This window comes from Sarcophilus harrisii, chromosome 6 (assembly GCF_902635505.1).
Source record: "Sarcophilus harrisii chromosome 6, mSarHar1.11, whole genome shotgun sequence".
In the NCBI taxonomy this organism is placed as follows: domain Eukaryota; kingdom Metazoa; phylum Chordata; class Mammalia; order Dasyuromorphia; family Dasyuridae; genus Sarcophilus; species Sarcophilus harrisii.
Window position 1 is genome coordinate 159,936,191 of NC_045431.1, and position 17,981 is coordinate 159,954,171.

General features: G+C 37.2%; 1 protein-coding gene across 1 annotated transcript in view; it reads right to left on the reverse strand.

Annotated features, from left to right (window-relative positions):
• Window positions 1-4,929: 4,929 nt before the first annotated feature.
• The window catches only part of PARM1 (prostate androgen-regulated mucin-like protein 1), a 118,795-nt gene continuing 105,743 nt past the window's right edge, over window positions 4,930-17,981 (reverse strand). Inside the window, exon 4 of the mRNA XM_031943130.1 lies at window positions 4,930-9,939. Within this exon, the coding sequence (XP_031798990.1) occupies window positions 9,855-9,939 (85 nt within the window). The 3' untranslated portion in view covers window positions 4,930-9,854. The remainder of the gene's footprint in view (window positions 9,940-17,981) is intronic.

The following is a 17,981-nucleotide window of genomic DNA, read 5'->3' on the forward strand; positions in this document are numbered from 1 at the left end:
CATCTGAATTGTCTGTAAGGAGGAAATATTCATATCATTCATGGAATCCAGTATGTATAGGAATAGGACCATGTTAAAAATGTTTTTTTTTAAGTAAAAATGACCAATAAAGATTTGAAAGTTGTTTATAAGGTCTCTATGTGATTTTCTCATGAGTAATCTGAGGTCATTAATAAGAGCAGAGTACAGATAATCTTACCCATTACTTTTATTTATCTTCTATACAGCTGCCTGGTTGATATTCAAGGTTATTTATTTATTAAAAAATAAATAACAATTGTTTCTGTTCTGGGTAGAAACTGAGGGTCTGCCCCACTCAGACTGATTCTTTAAGGAAGTCAAACGAGGCCAGATTTTGCCTCAGACAAACTGAGCCCTGGGAAAGACCTTAGCTGAAAATGGCCAGGGTCTCCCACTGCATCCAGGATCATTGCCAGTGGTCTTGTTCTGTTTTGTGACTAAGTTCTGATGACTGATGGATAGAGAGAGAGAAGCTGATGACTTTGCACACTCCTGCCTCACTTAAATCCACTTCACTTGAAACTCAAGCTATCCCCCTCCTGATGGCATTGGTACTCCCTGAGAATGAAGGATAAATAGCAACAAATGAGGCTCTGGGAGATTTGGTGACGTGGCCCTGGTTACTCAACTACTTAATTTCAGAGACTTTGTACCTAAGTCTCTCTGGACTTCAGGCTGGGCTCTTTCTTGCCTCTCTGCATTCTCACCAGTGTGTTATACCACACTTCCTTCAGTTAATTAAAATTAATAGATATTTATCCCTAATTATAGCTCCAGACTTTTTTTTTTGGAGGAGAGGGGGTTAATTTATTTTCAACATTTTATATATGTGTGTGTGTTTGTATATATATGTTATATATAAAATTTCAACGTTATAGTGTTTCTCTTAAGATCTTTCAAGAATCTTCTCTTTGGCTTCTTTTCTTCTTTTAAAAATATCTGTCTATCATCTATCTGTGTCTTTCTATCAGTCTATTTAGCTATATCTGTCTCTCTCTCTCTCTATCTGTCTGACTATCTTTCTGTCCATCTGTTTGTTTTTCTATCTTTCTTTCTATCTGTTTGTCCATTTGTCTGTTTCTCTTTCTATCTGTTTACCTGTCTGTCTTTCTATTTACCTATCTGTCTGTCTTTGTCCATCTATCTGTCTCTCTGTTTGTCTTTCCATCTATCTATCTGTCTGTCTGTCCATCTATCTGTCTGTCTATCTGTCCCTCTACCTGTCTGCCTTTCTGTCCGTCTGTTTGTCTTTCTGTCTACTTGTCTGTCTTTCTATCTACCTGTCTGTCTGTTCTTCCATCTTTCTATCTATCTCTGTCTTTCTGTCCATCTATCTGTCTATCTCTCTGTCTTTCTATCTGTATCTATCTATCTATCTATCTATCTATCTATCTATCTATCTGTCTGTCTGTCTGTCTATCTATCTACCTGTCTGTCTATCTGTCTTTCTATCTACCTGTCTGTTTTTCCATCTTTCTGTATATCTATCTGTCTTTCTACCTACCTACCTATCTGTCTATCTATCTATTTGTCAATCTATCTACCCAGTTTCATGTTGCACAAATTTAGAGAATCCATCCCAAATGTTCATGGGGATCTTTTGTGCCTGACCTGTGGCAGAACATTTCAAGCTTGTGTCAGTCTGCTCAGACACGGTTGGACACATTGTAACTTAACTCCAACAAAATGTTATCATTTTGGTCTTCTTTGCAAACGAAGGACAGCAAGCAACAACCAACCAAACATCTACATGTCCCTATGTTTACCTTTATGTTGTTTATTAGAGCCACAGGTGAGAGTTGGATGAATGTGGACTATAAAGGTGAATGAGTGGCCCTGAAAAGGGCTCAGCAAGCCTTCATGCAGAGGTGCTAATCCTGCTGGAACACCCCATACACACCAACTATAAAACACAGACGTCCACATATGGAACATGTATGTAATGTAAGATATGTACATATGTATATGCATATGTGCACATAATTAATTTTATCCTATTTATTGATATTTTTGGTTTATATATAATTATCATTTCAAAATATGTCCCTGCCTCATCCCATATACAAAGAACCATCTTTTTAACAAAGATTAAAAAAGAAAGAGGGGAAAAAGCAGCATTATAAAACTAACTAACACATTGACTCTACAAGCAAATGCAACCTTCCATCGCCACAGAATTCCTCTTCTCTCCTAACCCATCTATGCAATAAAAGAGAGTACTTTTTACTCTTCTCTCAGACCAACTTTGATCATCAGAGTTGTACATTGTTCAGTTCCTTTTCATTGCTATTTCTAATTACATTTTTCTTCTGTAGTTATTGGATATATTTACTTTACTACGCATCAGTTATTTTAAATTTTCCCATGCTTCTATGAATTGTTTATATTGTGGTTATGTACAGAGCAATAACATTCCATTAAAGTCGAGTGGTAATTTTTTACTTCATCATACTAAGTCTTCTTTAATCAGTAGTACCCACATCTTTTCCAGTTCCTTGTTCCTATGGATATTGTGGTATATATGGGATCTTCTATTTTGTCTTTGCCTTCTTTGAGATACATGCTAAAAGAGGGGTACACAAATGTGGACATTTCATATACTTTTTAGAAGTATATATATTCTGGGCCAGTCCCTTGGTAGCTTAGGTTCAATATCGGAATGAAATGAAGCATTTGTATAAACAATTTTATAGTTAACAAAAAGGGATTGCAATAGTTAACAATATAGTTAACAAAAAACCATGGCAGGAGGATTATTTAACAAAGATATGCCTTGAGGAAATCTGGAGTTGTTTCAGTTAAGTGATAATATCTTGACTGAGTTATCAATTGTTTTTCTTTAGCCAAGCATCAGAGAGAACTCCTGGGACTTCATTATATCAACTTTTTTACCTAGGCTCCCAAGACTGGGGTCAACAACTTGAACCTTTGGTCCTCTGAGCCAACCAAGCCTCTGGGATAGTCTCAGGAACCTTTTAAGGAGAAACTCACATAATTTATTAGGATAGAATATTGCTCCCATTACAGCATAATTCCCACTTACTTTCCAAAATGATTATATTGATTCATAGCTCTACAGTAATGTTTTAGTGTGTTTGTGTTCCTGTAACCCCTTATTGATAATTTCCAAGTTCTGAGAATTTCCTGGATATGAAGTAAAACATCAGAGCTGTTTTAATTTTCATATTTCTTTGTAGTTTATGTGCTTGTATGTGTTGATTTTTTCCCCTCCAGAATATCCCTCTGCAATACCAGAATATAAGGAGCTAAGTGAAAGACAAGGTGTTAATGTGTTAGATGTGTAAAGATGAGTTGACACTTCATTAGCCCTTTCCAAAGTAGGAAAAAATTGCCCCGTAGAAACTGGAAGGGAAGGTGATTGTTGGCTGGCTAAATATTGTCCATACGCTTGTAGAACTCTAAAAAGCTAAGCCGGTTGCTGTCGAGATATATCAGAAGCAGTTATCCCTTTAAAATGACCAAGAGGATTCAATGGAATTGGAAGCACTGAAACTTTGACATCAGGGGATTGTCTTATTTCCATCACTTCATAAAGGCATCACCCCCATGTTGCTCTGTGAATGTTGCTTGTCTGGAATTAAAAAGACCCGAGTTCAAATCTCAGACACTTACTAGTTGTGTGACCCTGGATAAAACACTTAATTGTTTTCCTTATCTATCAAATGAACTGGAGAAGGAATTGTCCTGGAGTACATTTCCTTCTCCAGTTCATTTGACAGATAAGGAAAACAATTAAGGGCACCCAAATGGGGTGCAGACAGGCATTTATTCAAACTACTAAAGAACAATAAATATTGCTTGAGCCACAGCAGAAACTTAGTGAATGAAGTCACCCACTGCCAGATTAGAGCCCTGGTGACTAGAGGATAATGATGATGATGATAGTAATAATAGAAATAAAAACAGCAGTTTAATTTATGGAATTTATATAATACTTTAGGATTTGCTAAATTCTTTCCACCCATTATCTCATTTGAATCTCCACACCTTTGAATATATAGCATAGTATCACAAAGTAATGAAACTGTTCCTTTAAAAATATTTTATGGTTTGTAGTTATGGAAAAATACAGAATTGTACACAGCAGCTGTGGAGATAACACTTGTTATTCTACATTCCATAAGTTGAAAATGCTCCCATCTAGGGACAGGTAATCTGGAAACGTTCACAGAGAAAAGCTGTGTCCACCCCTTCCTGATATCCAGCTGATCTCAAAATTGACCTTTACTGTGATTGGTTTAAGCTTTTCTTGCTAATGCTGCAGAATGATGTTTAAAAGCGGTGTATAAAAAGAATACATTGATTTTATTCCTGTAGTATCTACCCAGCTAGCTGAATTTTTTAAAAAAACAAAAAACCTTTTTGCTTGGTCTCCTGATTCCTTCTTACTCACCGATCCCATCTTCATGGACACATTGAGATTGATCAAGAAGGACTCTTAGGGATCAACTTCAAATTTAATTCCTCCAGACTTTTCACCAAACTTCATCTGCAAGAAGTGCAAGGCTACATATACAGGACCTCTGACTCTCCTAAGCTTTACTTCTGTATCTAAAATTCCATTTGAACAGCAACCTAATTAGTGTGTGGATCAGAGACTAATAGTCTTCAAGCTGGAAGGATCTTAGAAATTATGTAGATTAGAGCAACTTCCCCGTTTTTGAAATGGGGCTTTGAGAGACAAAATGACTAGCCCTCAGGTAACACTGGAAGTAATCGGGCATTGCTAAATAGAACTTGGGACTTCTGACTCCAAATCCAAGTTCAAACAGCAAAATGCCCAGTTCAAACTATACTGTGGGCCTAATGAGCTAGGATGATCTTCACCCAAGATTCTAAGTCTGATGAGAAATATAAAATAAAGAAAGAGAAATCACACTAATCAGACACGCATTTAAAACAACTTTAATGGGTATGATAATAATTGGTACTGGGATGTCTTAGGACAGATGTGGTTACAATGACATCAAATATCCAAACAACTTGCCCACTTGTGTTCTTAGCTTTTAAGAACAGTTTTTCCCATCCCCAAGAAAAGTAAACCAGTTTCTTTTCTCTTCATTTGGTTTTCTCCATCATCCCTTACAACCACTACTTTTAAAAGCAAGGTGTGAGTGATACATTCATTTGACAAAGAAGGTTAAAGGCAAAGAAGGTGAATTATTGTACAAATTCGCATCTGGTGCAGCTATGATCTGTCCTCTCTTCTGAGAGGAAAAGGATTAAGTCATGCATCTGTGCAAGAATGATGAAGGACCAACAGGTGACATGGAATCCAAAGAAATCCCTCCAGGGATCAGGAAGCAGACAGGATGTTCTACAGCTCGGCTGTCCTTGGGGCTTAGGGCTCCTTAATATACCATCCTGCTATCTCTGGCCCCTGAGGTGACCTGACAACTCATGCTGATCATGCTCCATGAACCCCCCTTTCTATTTGAAGTCAGAGACTGGAATTCAAAGTTCTAGGCTGGTAATGTCCAGCAATCAAGGGGAGAACATAGCCATCATGACACTCAGATAATGCTAGGATACAAATATGCTTTTGCATTTGGAAGTAGGAACAAGAGATTCATGTATCAGCAAATGAGAAACTTAAATACTTATATGCCTACATAATTCTTAATATTTACAGTGATTTTCTCCAGAGGCTGAAAACACAATGCATACATGGTCTCATTCATTCTCATAATTTACCTGTGAGGCAGGTAGTGGAGGGGGGACTAGAGATGAACATCAACTCCATTTTATAGATGAATAAGCAAAAATACACAGGGAGTGGGCACCTTAAGCAGGGTTACATAGAATGGGCCAAAAATCATACCCCTTTCTCCTATGTCTTGATGATCCAGGCAGACCAGCCTGTCTGCCTACTTAATAAACAGTTATACTGATAATGTTTTCCTTAGTATGAAGAGAACTTAAGTCTGTCTTTCTAAGCCAGTTATATAATTTATCAGCATATTACAGATGGACTGGTTTCATTTCTTTGTCAAGATGGCTTAAAACACACTAACAGTGATAGAATTATTTATGATCAAATCGATTCTTTCACATAATCACAAAAGGGAAAATTATTATTAGGGCTTTTTGGAGAGGCGGTCATTCAGTGTGTGATCTATATCTCTGGCTCCCAGGTCCAATGATGTAATATCTTCCCTTGGGATCAGGATGGTTCAGTTTGAGCAACCATTGCTTCATTCTGAGCTGGATTCCTTCAGATACCAGCTAAAATACCACCTCTTGCAAGAAGTCTTTCCCAATTCCCTTCAGTGTTGGTGCCTTCCCTCTGCTGATTGTCACCAATTTATAACATATACACACGTGGACATATAGGTATATACACAGTACATATATGTATATATGTTTATATATACACATACATATGGGATATATGTATATATCAGTTACATGTTTTCTCACCAATTAGTCTGTGAGCTTCTTGAAAATAAGGACTGACTTTTCCCTTTCCTTTTATCCCCATTGTCTAGCACTTAATAGGTGCTTAATAAATGACTGTAGACTAATAAACCAATATGAAAGACAATTGGATATTCCAGTGAAAAAAGTTGCTTCTTGAATCCTATTGACATGAATTGTTACTCCTATGAACTCAAATGTACACCTCAAGCTCCACATGTTTAAAACAGAATTTATTATCTTCCCTCTGAACCTACCCATCTTAGGAATTTCTCTATTGTTGTGAAGGACAACATTATTCTTCCAGTCATCTGGGTCCTCAATCTTAGTATCATCTTTGACTCTTCCCTCATATATAATGAATTGCCAAATCTAGTCATTTCTTTCTCTCCATCTGTCACATATATTCCCTTTTCCTCACTCATGTAGCCTCCAAACTAATTATCTATCCTTATTATCTCTCATCTGGACTAGAGCTTTGTAATTAGTTTCCCACCTTCAGGTCTCTTCCAGCTTCAATCCATCATCCATAAAAGCTGCCAAAAGGATATTCTTAAAGTTGTAAGGCCATTTCAAAATGGCTCTTGCCTGTCTAGCATCAGATGTGGTTTTCTTTTGGACACTTAAACGTCTTCCCAATATGGCCCCTTCCTATCTTTCCAGTTCTCTGACTGTTGCTCCCCTCCATGGACTCTGTGATTCAGTTATATTGGCCACATACATTCCACCTCCTATCCTTTTTTCAGCCTTTGTACCTGTACTGGAATTTGCTCCTTCCTAACTTCCAACTCTCAGAATCCCTAGTTTTCTTTTAAGATGTGACTTAAGTGCTTCTTCCTAAAGGAGTTTTTTTTAACTTGTTCTATTAACTGCTACTGCTATATAATTTAAAACTACTTTCCATCTCTGGATTTATCTGTGTATATACTGTTTCATTAGCATGAAAATTCCTGCAGGCCAGATATTTTTCACTTTTTATAGGTGTCCTCGGGGCTTAGCATATAGTAAGAGCTTAATAAATGTTTGTTATTGATTCATGAGGCAGAGTCCGAACTCTCTCAGGACTATTTAAAACTTCAGGGCCAGACTCCAACATCTAGAGGAATTGACACCTCTTAGCTTAAATGCTGCAAGGGCATCCTAAAGTTAATTTACACCTCTTTTGTTTCTCAGAGTGGGGTTCTGGTATTCCTTCCTTGCTCTTCAAAGGGCCCAAACTCTTGGGAGTCAATGAATATATCAGCTACCTGTCAATGGCAGGCACAGTGTTGGATGTTGGGAACATAAAAAGAAACATGAAACAGGCCCTGCTTTAGAGGAACATACATGTTAAATTTAGACCAATTGGTGGTGTTGAATGGGGGAAGAATGAGCGGAAGAAGTGAGATTAGGGATTAGCCCTTTCTTCCTTTTTCTTTAAAGATCCTAATAGGAACATGCAAGAAGCTCCATGACTAACAAGTAATGTGAAAACTACTCCTATTCCTGAAAATATGAGAAGATAAAATAGGAAAAAAAGATTTGTGGTTTTTTAAAATTACTAGATAGATGAAGGATAGCTAGCTAAAGAGAGGTTCTTTGTTTCCTCTGTCTTTTTAAAAAATAATCTCTATTCTTTAATAAATAGCTTCTGTAATCTTTATCCCTATTAAATTCTTGTAGTGAAGGATTACGGTGGTAAAGCGTCAATTTTGGCACCTGAAAGCTTGGGAAACAATTCTACTTCTGGACAGTGATGGAAGAAAGGATGTGTACTGGGTAATTAACCCTTGTTATTGCTTAGGGGTATAATACATCATTTGCAGAAGACCAGAGAGATACAGGAAAACCATAGAGTTCTTGTACGCCAAACATGTTATCTATCAACAGCAAGGGTTAGATTGTAAGCTCCTTGAGAGCAGGGATTTATTATTTTTATGATTAATTTTGCCTTTCTTCATATATCCAGAGTTTAGTACAATGTCTGGCAGGAGGTAAGTGCTTTAATAAATGCTTGTGGATTGACTGGAATAATACCTGACCAGATTTCACAGTCTCTCTATAATTTAGAATGCACTTAGCACAGAAGAGAGGGTGATGACATGTTTGAAAACAAGTACAAAGTATATTTGAATTTCACCAGGATATGGACCTTGCAAAAGTCAATATGGTGATTAAAGCTACAGAGGGGAAATAATTGCTGTTAAAACAACACTGTTTATTTGTGTGGGCCTCATTTTATCCAAGTAAGCATTGTCCTATAATGGTTCCTTTTCCCTAAAAAGGTGCTGGTATTTAATCAAGTTTCTTTATGCAGGAAATAAATACATGCCCTGACTTGTCTATACAGTGAATAAGAGTAGAGTTAGTGAGTGCAGGAACTAGGGGACAAGAAATGAATTGATCACACTGTAAATTCCCTATCTACAGGAATATGTAGGTGAGAAATTGAAGAAATGCCTTCAGAATTCATCTGTGGCTGACCTTGGATTACTGAAAGGGAATAAGGCCATGGCCAGCAACCTCAGGAGCTTGTGGAGAGGATGCTGTGGATTCCTTCAGATAAATTGTAGCCCACAGCATACCCAGAGGTCTCTCTGATAGCCTTTTCAGCATCCTGCCCCAACATATGCCCTGATACCCAAATACTCTCTCAACTCCAGAGGGGCTGGGGCTCTTCCTTGCCTCCCCCTCCATCTCAGACTTTTTAAGTTTACCTTAAAGGACCCTCGTTGGGTCCATCAAAAGGCTTGCAAGCACATGGTTTCCAAGGAAGCTGGATGCCTTTGGCATCTTTAATCCGAGACACCTTGTGAAGCAGAGAATGAAAGAACATGTCGGGATCTGAAACTCACTTGTTAATTCTGCCCCTCGGCAGGCTCCCTCCTTTCATGCGCTCTCTATTTTGATCATTCCTTAATTAGGAGAAGAAAGAGCCTGCAACCATTTCTGCAGAGTTGCAGCTGGGATCCAGGACAAGATAAACAGAGATTAAAAAGGAATTGGAGAAACATGAGCTTCTGCAGATGAAAACCCCTCTAGTGATCATTTTCTCTGGCTTTCTTTTATGGAGATTTAATATGATTTCCCACATAAATGCCATCCTTGCTCCCCTAAAAGTATATCCTTTCTCCAGAGCAGCCAGGGTGGTCTGATCTTCCATGTTGTCTCATTCAATTGAGATTTAGTTTGGATTCACCTAAAAATGATAGCTCTTTTTTCCCCCCTAAAGAGAAGGGAAGCAGAAACCAGAAGAGAAGAAAAATAAAAATTAAAAAACAAACAAACAATAAAACCAACAAAACAGGCCACAGGATTGTCATTGAATGCATATCAGGTAATTAGCATTAATGCTACTGGATAAGCACTTTTAAATTAAAGAACATATATGTCTTGTCTCATTCCGTGTTCCTCTGTTAGGAATCATCATAAAGTGGGTTGTTATAATTGCCCCAGGATCCGTAGTCATGATCATCCAGCAGCCTTCCATAGGAAGAATGCCTGGAAGAAAAGGGAAATGAGAGAGTTGGTTACTTGGAGTGGAGTTGGAGCAACCCCAAATTCTTATCTTATCTGTATCTATTCTCTGCTGTGGTGAAATTATTATTATTATTATTATTATTATTGCAAGGCTATTGGGGTTAAATGGCTTGCCCAGGGTCACACAGCTAGTAACTGATAAATGTCTGAGGTCACATTTGAATCCAGATCCTCTTGACTTCAGGGCTGGTGTGATATCTATTATGCTATCTAGCTGTTCCTTTGTGGTAAAAGTATTATCAAGATCTTGGTAACATCACTCTCCCTATATTGCCCTCAAGAAATACACCCTCTGTTATTCTGGGTATAGAGTCTACCCATTACCTCTTTCTTCTGGGCCTTTTAACACTTTAAAGGTTCTGTGGCTGATGAGATTGCCCATCTCTTATTCATTGCCCTTGCTACTTAACATCTTTTTTCTTTTCCATTTATAAATGCCTCTCATGCTACTTCTCTATGAATCTGAAAGTTAGAAAGTATAATAAGCTTCTTAGCCAATTCTTTTCACCTTCCTTCCCCTCATGCCTTCCCCACTTCTAACCTCCATTTCCTTCACTGGCTGTTCTCTGATTGGGAGCAAAATTGATATATTCTAATAGAAAATGAGATCCAATAATTTTTTTAAGTCATTAGATAGAATTAATCACAAAAATGTGGAAGCATTAGCAATAAGGCTTTTCTTGTATTATAAAAATGTGAGAAAATTAATGTAGTAACAATGTCTTTGATCTGATGTCTTCTGATCTCCTTTGAAGTATGGAATAGATAGATGGTTCAGTTGATAACAGTGCTGGACTTGGAATCAAAAATACTTGAGTCCAAAGTCTGCCTAAGACATTCCCTAGCTGCTTGGCTCTGGACAAGATACTTAACCACTGACTTCCCTAGTTTCCTCATCTATTAAATGTGAATAATAATATCATCTACCTCCAAGGATTGATATGAGAATCAAATGAGATCATACATATACACATGTATATATTATATAAAGTGTTTTGCTAAACTTAATTGTTACATAAATGATAACTGCTATTATGTAAAATAATATTTTATTTTCCCTAATTACATGTTAAACAATTTAAACATTTTTAGAAAATGTCGAATTATAAATTCTTTCCTTCTCTCCCTCCTATTCCTCTTTCTTGACATGATAAGCAATCCAATACAGGTGATATATATGCAATTATGTAAAACATTTCCATGTTAGTCATTTTGTACAAGAAGACTTGAACAAAGAAAGAAAGAGAGAAAGGAAAAAAAGAAAAGAGAGAAAAAGAGAAAGAAAGAAAAGAGAAAAATAGCATGCTTCAATCTGTATTCAGACAATATCAGTTCTTTCTCTGGAGGCAGGTAGTACACTCCATTAGTCCTTTGGAAATATCTTGTATCACTGTATTACTGAGAATAGCTAAGTCATTCACAGTTCTTCATCATATAATATTGCTCTTCCTGTGTTCTCCTGGTTTTACTCACTTTAGTTTGCACCAGTTCATGTAAGTGACTTTCTCAGGGTGACACCACTAATAAGTATCTGAGGCGGGGTTTGAACGCAAGCTTTCTTGATTCCAAGTCCAGCACATAATCTACTGCACATTGTAACAGCCTTTACGTTAAATGAACCAAACTATATATAATAGATATTAGATGTCCTTTCTCTCCCTGTTTATTTTATACAAGGGAATGTTCATATTCATGACTTTCAAATTTATAACAAGAGGAAAGAAAAAAATTTAAAAGAAAGAAATTGGGTAAATGTATCTATTTGGGTTATGATTATACCTATTTACATCACTGATGGTAGCAAATGTACTTTTATGTACATTTGTGTAAGTTAGTGTAACTAACTTAAAGAAGAGTATCCATGACCTTTGTCTTCAATCAGTGTCAATTAAGGTGCTCTCTACAAGGAGGGATAAAAGTTTCTTCTTAAATTGAAAACAGATCTTTATGTAGAAAAACAATGATAATGACTGTTAATGACCATCCAAGGTGGAGGTTGCTTCTTTGGCAGTAAGGAGCAAGGCAATGGAAACTCCCCAAATTGTGAAACTTGTACAACCCGAATCAAACAGAGCAAACTGCCCAAGCATCGGTCTGTCAGGAATATTAACTCTTATTATTCCATTTTTTTCTTCCTCCTCCCCCCTTCTTCCTTCTCCTCCTCCTCTCCCTCTTCTTTCTCTTCTCACACTGTAATTCTTGCTCCCCTCTGTGCTGCTTTTCTCAAACACTGAGATGCTCTATGGGATCTAGCAGTAGGTGAAGATCGAGCCTGTTATTTTCTGTGAGCTTCAACCAATGCAGCTCAGATTTCAGTTTGAATTTGTTTCTTAATTTAGAAATAAACGCTGATAAAAATGGAGGGCAAGATGTAGGAGATGGGAATATGAATGGATAACAAGAAATGTCTAATAATTTTGCAAGTATCTCAAGAGGAAGTTGCTATTTGGGAAGAAATGTTAATCCAAGACAAGTCAACAACCATTTATCAAGCTTGTACTATTAGGTGCCAGGTCCTGGGCTAGAGAAGATGAGATGGAATGGAATCACTTATACTTGTCAAGAGGGATACAAAAAGAGTGAAAATGGTGGCTATTCTCAAGGAACTCACAAATTAATGGGGGATACAGCATATAAAACAAGTATATGTATGCGAATAGCTCATAAGCAAGATATAGGATAAATGGAAGCTAGTAATGACAGAGAGAAGCATTAATATCAAGGGGAAGCAAGAAAGGGAGATGAGGACCTGAAGTAAGTCAGGAGAACTAGAAGATGGAAAGAAAGGAGAGAATTTGAGGGATGCAGGAGAGCCAGTGAAAGAGCTGGAGTTAAGAGATGTAGTATCATGTGCAAGCAAGGAGGCAGTGTTATTAGAGCATGTATTGGGGAATAAAATGCAAGAATATTCAAAAGGAAGACTAGGTTATGAAGGATTTTGAATGCCAAACAGAGGATTTTATATTTGATTCTGGAGCTGATAAACTTCTACTGGATTTTATTGAAAAGAAAAGGAAGGGGTAATATGGTTAGACTTGTGCTAGGAAGATCAGTTTGATAATTGAGTGGCAATTGAATTGGAGTAGGGAGAGACTTGAAGCAAGAAAACCAAGAGTGTACTGATAAATGTTTAACAACCAGCTCTCATTCAAACTTTTTAATGATTTTGCCTTTAAGGTTAATTTGCATTATTAACATTTTTCTATTATTTGAAGTCTAGACAATCAGCATAATAATAAATCAAATCCTGATCTGTAACATCTGCTAAAATGTTCACAGTGGAAGTTTAACAATCAGTTTTTGTTTGCTGGTTCAAAATGGCTCTATCATAACCCTGAGAATGGCCAATCTGCAGGCTGCTGTAATACTCCAAGAGACATGCTATGAATCTGTACCAAGGGAGTGGCAGTGTCAGAAGGGAAATGGGGCCATATTCCACAGATTCTGCAAAGGTGAAATGGACAGTAATAGGTTGGAGAATGAGGACTCAAAGATTATAACTACATTGCCTGCCTGGAGGACTGGGAAGATGGTGGTACCTTCAATAGTCATAGGAAGAAGAAAGAGTTTTGGGGAAAAGCTAATGAGTTATCACTTATTCACCCAGTTCACTGGGACATAGTGAGTTTAGGATGTCCATGGGACACCTAATTTATATGTCCATTGAGTAGAATGCAAGACTGGAAGTCATGATAAATGTTGGGATCGAGAATCATTTTCAAAGTGATAACTGAGTCCATATAAGCTAATAAGACCACCAAATGAAATACTGCCCAGGAGCAACAGAAAAAGGACCAGGAGAGCATCCTGTGGGACCCCTAAGCTTAGTGCACATAACCTGGGTGAAGATCATGCAAGGGAACCTGAAGAGGAGAGGTCAGATAAGTAGGAGAAACAAGAAAGAACAGAATCATGAAAACCTAGAAAGAAGGAGGCACCTTCTTCCTATTAAGGGAAAATGGTTATTGACAATGTTCAAGGTTATAGGGAGATGAAAAAGTTTAAGAATTGAGAAAATTCATTAGATTAGCCAATTAAGTAACCACCTGGAGCTTTAGAGAGACCTGTTTCAGTGGAATGATGAAGACAAAAGCCAGAGTGCAGAAAGTTGAGAAAAAGAGGGGCAACCCCAATTATAGATGGTTTTCTCAAAGAATTTAGTTATGAAAGGGAAGAAAGATATGGGGCAAAAGATAACAGTGATGGATTGATCAAGTGAAGGGTTTTTATTTTTGAAGATGAAGGAGATAAAGGTATGTTTGTAGGTTAGAAAGCAGTGTGTAGATAGGGAGACATTCAAGATTAGAGAGAGGATGGATAATAGAAAAGGAAATTTATTGGAGGAGAGGGGATGAGATAAGATGGCTTGAGCAGGTAGAGGACTTAGCCTTGGTAAGGAGTCCTCACTTAGGACAGGAGTGGCATTTAAGTGACATAAGATGAGGAGGAAGAGAGAACAGGGAGCTCTTAGAGAATGGTCTCAACTTTTTTCAGTGAAATATGAAGCAAATCTGTCAGCTGATGAGGTACGGGAATGGGGAACAACGTGAGGTTTGAGAAGGATGAAAAGATTTAGTAAAGTCATTACAGTGAATAAAGATAATGAATCAATCAGGGGAGGTATAAAAGGATTGCCTTGCCACAGGGAAGGTACTGTTAAGATCATGTAACATAAATTGGTACATTTTGTTATTTTCTCCAGCTCTATTCAGTTGCCCAAGAATAGGCATGAAGACAATATATAGTGGTAGTAATCCACAGCTGGAGATTGGCAGGACATGAAAAACAACAGAATAAGAGGAGCATCCAAAAATGAATTGGGACACCAAGGAAAGTATAGTCAGTGCAAGGTTGATTTTCTGGGAAAGAGCAGAGGGGCGGAAGGATTGGAAATAAAGGTGAAAATGAAGACCATGTTAGACACTGCAGGCAGAAGGAAAAGTGGAATAATCATAGATTATGATTAGATAGAGTAATTCAGAGTTCATGAACACGGAAGTGGAGTGCTTGTGGATGGTAGTCAAGGTATGATTATCTTTGTGCATGGCTGAAGTATAGCAGAAGAGGTCATGAGAAATGAGTGAATTGAAGAAGTTGGAGGTTAAGTTATTTGAAGGAGTCTCTCTCTCTCTCTCTCTCTTCCCTCCTTCTTCCCCTTTCTGTTTCTGTCTCCCTCCCTTTCTCTCTCTCTTTTTCTCTGTCTCCATATCTCCCTCCCTTTCTCTCTCTGTCTCTGTTTCTTTCTCTGTCTCCCTCCCTTTCTCTGTCTCCATGTCTCCTTCCCTTTCTTCCTTTCTCTCTTTCTGTCTCTGTCTGCTTGTCTCTCTCTCTCTCTGTCTGTGTCTTCCTCCCTTTTTCTCTCTGTTTCTCTCTCTTTTTCTCTGTCTCCATGTCTCCCTTCCTTTCTTCCTTTCTCTCTCTCTTTCTCTCTATATCTTCTCTATCTCTCTTTCTCTCTGTGTCTCCCTCCCTCCCTCCTTTTCTCTCTCTCACAAATAGAAAATTAGAGAATCAAAATTTGAAACCAGATCCTTTGACTACAAGTCCAGTGTTTACTTGTTATTCAGTCTTGCTGGAGAAGTAATATGGTGTAGTGGATAGAGAATTGGTCCTTTGATACACAATCTCTGCTTCTGATACATACTAGCTATAATACCCCTGCATGATCACTTAACCTAAGCACTTTTCTAAATCTCTAGTTTATGGACTAAATGCTACTCTGTATTAAAATAAAGAATTTCTACACTGTGAGTTCCTCACATCAGTGAAATCACATATATAGGTTTAAAGAATATTAGCATTTGTGGAATGCTTTATGCACATTTCATTTGATCCTTATAACTCTTATGGTATAATGATGTGAATGTAATTACAATCCATTTTTGCAGATGAAAAAAACTGAGGCTCAGGGTATGTAAGAGATTTGACCAAGAGAGAGAGCTAGCAAGCATTAGTAGAATTTAACAGTTCCCCCTCCCAGCCTTGGCCAGTGATATTTTCATTTGGTTATTAAAAAAGTCACCTTCATTGATTTTTGGTATAGGACATCAGTTGCCATAAACTAAGAAGCCTCCGAAAATAAAATATCTACTATGATGTAGTTTTTTTGTACATTTGGAGAAAATGTAAAAGGGGGTTGGATTTCTAGTTAGGGCAAGATCTAACTTCAGGGAAAAATGCCTTTGAATTACTAATAATTTTCCAAGCATTGGATAAGAGCCTATATAGATGAGTAACTAATTGTTGTTTGGTGATGGGGAGGGGAGGAATAGGGGAAATCCAAGAGACTGTTATAACAATGCTTGATGGGATTTTTATTGTGAGCTTAAGATCTGTGAGGGCCATTAATCCATTGCTTCTTTTGCCCAAATTCTAACAGAGCAGCAGAAAGGGTTTTTCCTTAGGGGATTTCTGTATGAGAGATCTGTTCATTTAAGTTGTCAGTGTCAGAGATCAATAATGATACTCCATTTCCATCTCCATGAGAACTGTCAGCATTTGAGGGGGAGGGATTGTTCAAGGGAGGCAACCAAGACCCATTTCAATTTGATATTTCATTGACCTTTCCCATCTGGGATAAATTTGGCTCAAAAAAACCCAAACTATTATATTCTCCTGGAAATTTTATAAAAATTTAATCAGACATCAATAAGAGCTACAATAATTTTAAATGGCCTGTTAATGAAACTTGTAGATTTTATTTTATAGTCTTCTTGTTGGGGGATCAACACAGAAGCAATTGTTGTTCTGGTTTCTTATAGCATATCAGTCCTATAACCCTAGGTACTGATTCAAGATGGATTGTCTTTCTCTTTCTCTTGGCTATAGTAGTTGGTAGAATGTCTCCTCTGGGTTAGACCAATACCAGAGATTCTACATCAGGAATTCTTAACATTTTTTGTGTGTTTTTATGCTTTTAGCATTCTGGTGAAAGACTATAGACCCATTTTCAGAATAATATCTTCAAGTGGATTAAACAAAATATGTAAGATAACATAGGAAACCAATTATATGAAAACACATTTATATAAATATGGAGAAAAAAAATCATAGATACCAATTTAAGAAGTCCTGATTTACATCCTTGGTGGAATGGGGCTGGCTCCCACTCTCGCTCTGTCTCTATCTTTGTGTTTCTCTCTGTCTCTCTCTCTTTCTGTCTCTATCTCTGTGTTTCTCTCTCTCTCTCTCTCTTTCTCTCTCTCTTTGAGGTATCATTCTTGCTGTAAACCTTCCAGGCATGGGAAATTTCTTTAGGAAATCTGTAATGCTCACAGATTCATAATTGAAAGGGATCTTTGAGGAAAGTTATTTTTGCAGAATTGGAAGCTAAAGCTCATTTAGTTTCAGTGACTTGTCCAATGTCAAAAGTGTCTGGGGAATAATATGGACCCTATGTCTAGTGTTCCATCCATTATGCTATTTAGGTTGAGGAAATTCCCAACTAACAAATGGACTATATATTAAAAGTTTTTTTCTAAGTCAGATGTTTGAAACTTGAAAGATAGTTTCTTAGAGAAGCTATTATAAATAATACTTTGGCTCATGGGATATTTGCTAGAATGTGATTTGATCCATTTAGATACTGAAATACATTTTTAATGAAAAATATCAGCAACAATACTATTACAATATTAATAAGTATAAAAATGACACAACTGAATATGACATGGACATGAATATTTATTTTATTATTTATTATTATTTACCTGAATGGTAAATAGTTGGGGAAAAGCAGGTTTTATTAACATTGGAGGAGGAGAAAGATGTTGAAGATGATATTTTAATATTTATTTTTGCTTTTAGATCTCCCCTATTTTGCCCAGGCTAGAAGTATGGTATACACTCCCACCTCCATAAGCATTCTGCATTTACATGGTGCAACACGCCCCCTCACCCCTGCCTCATTAGTTTGAGTCCAAATGCATCTCCAGAACTGCTGAACTCAATCTATCCACCAGTTTCAGTTTCTTTCACAACAGAAATTACAGCTATGTGCCACT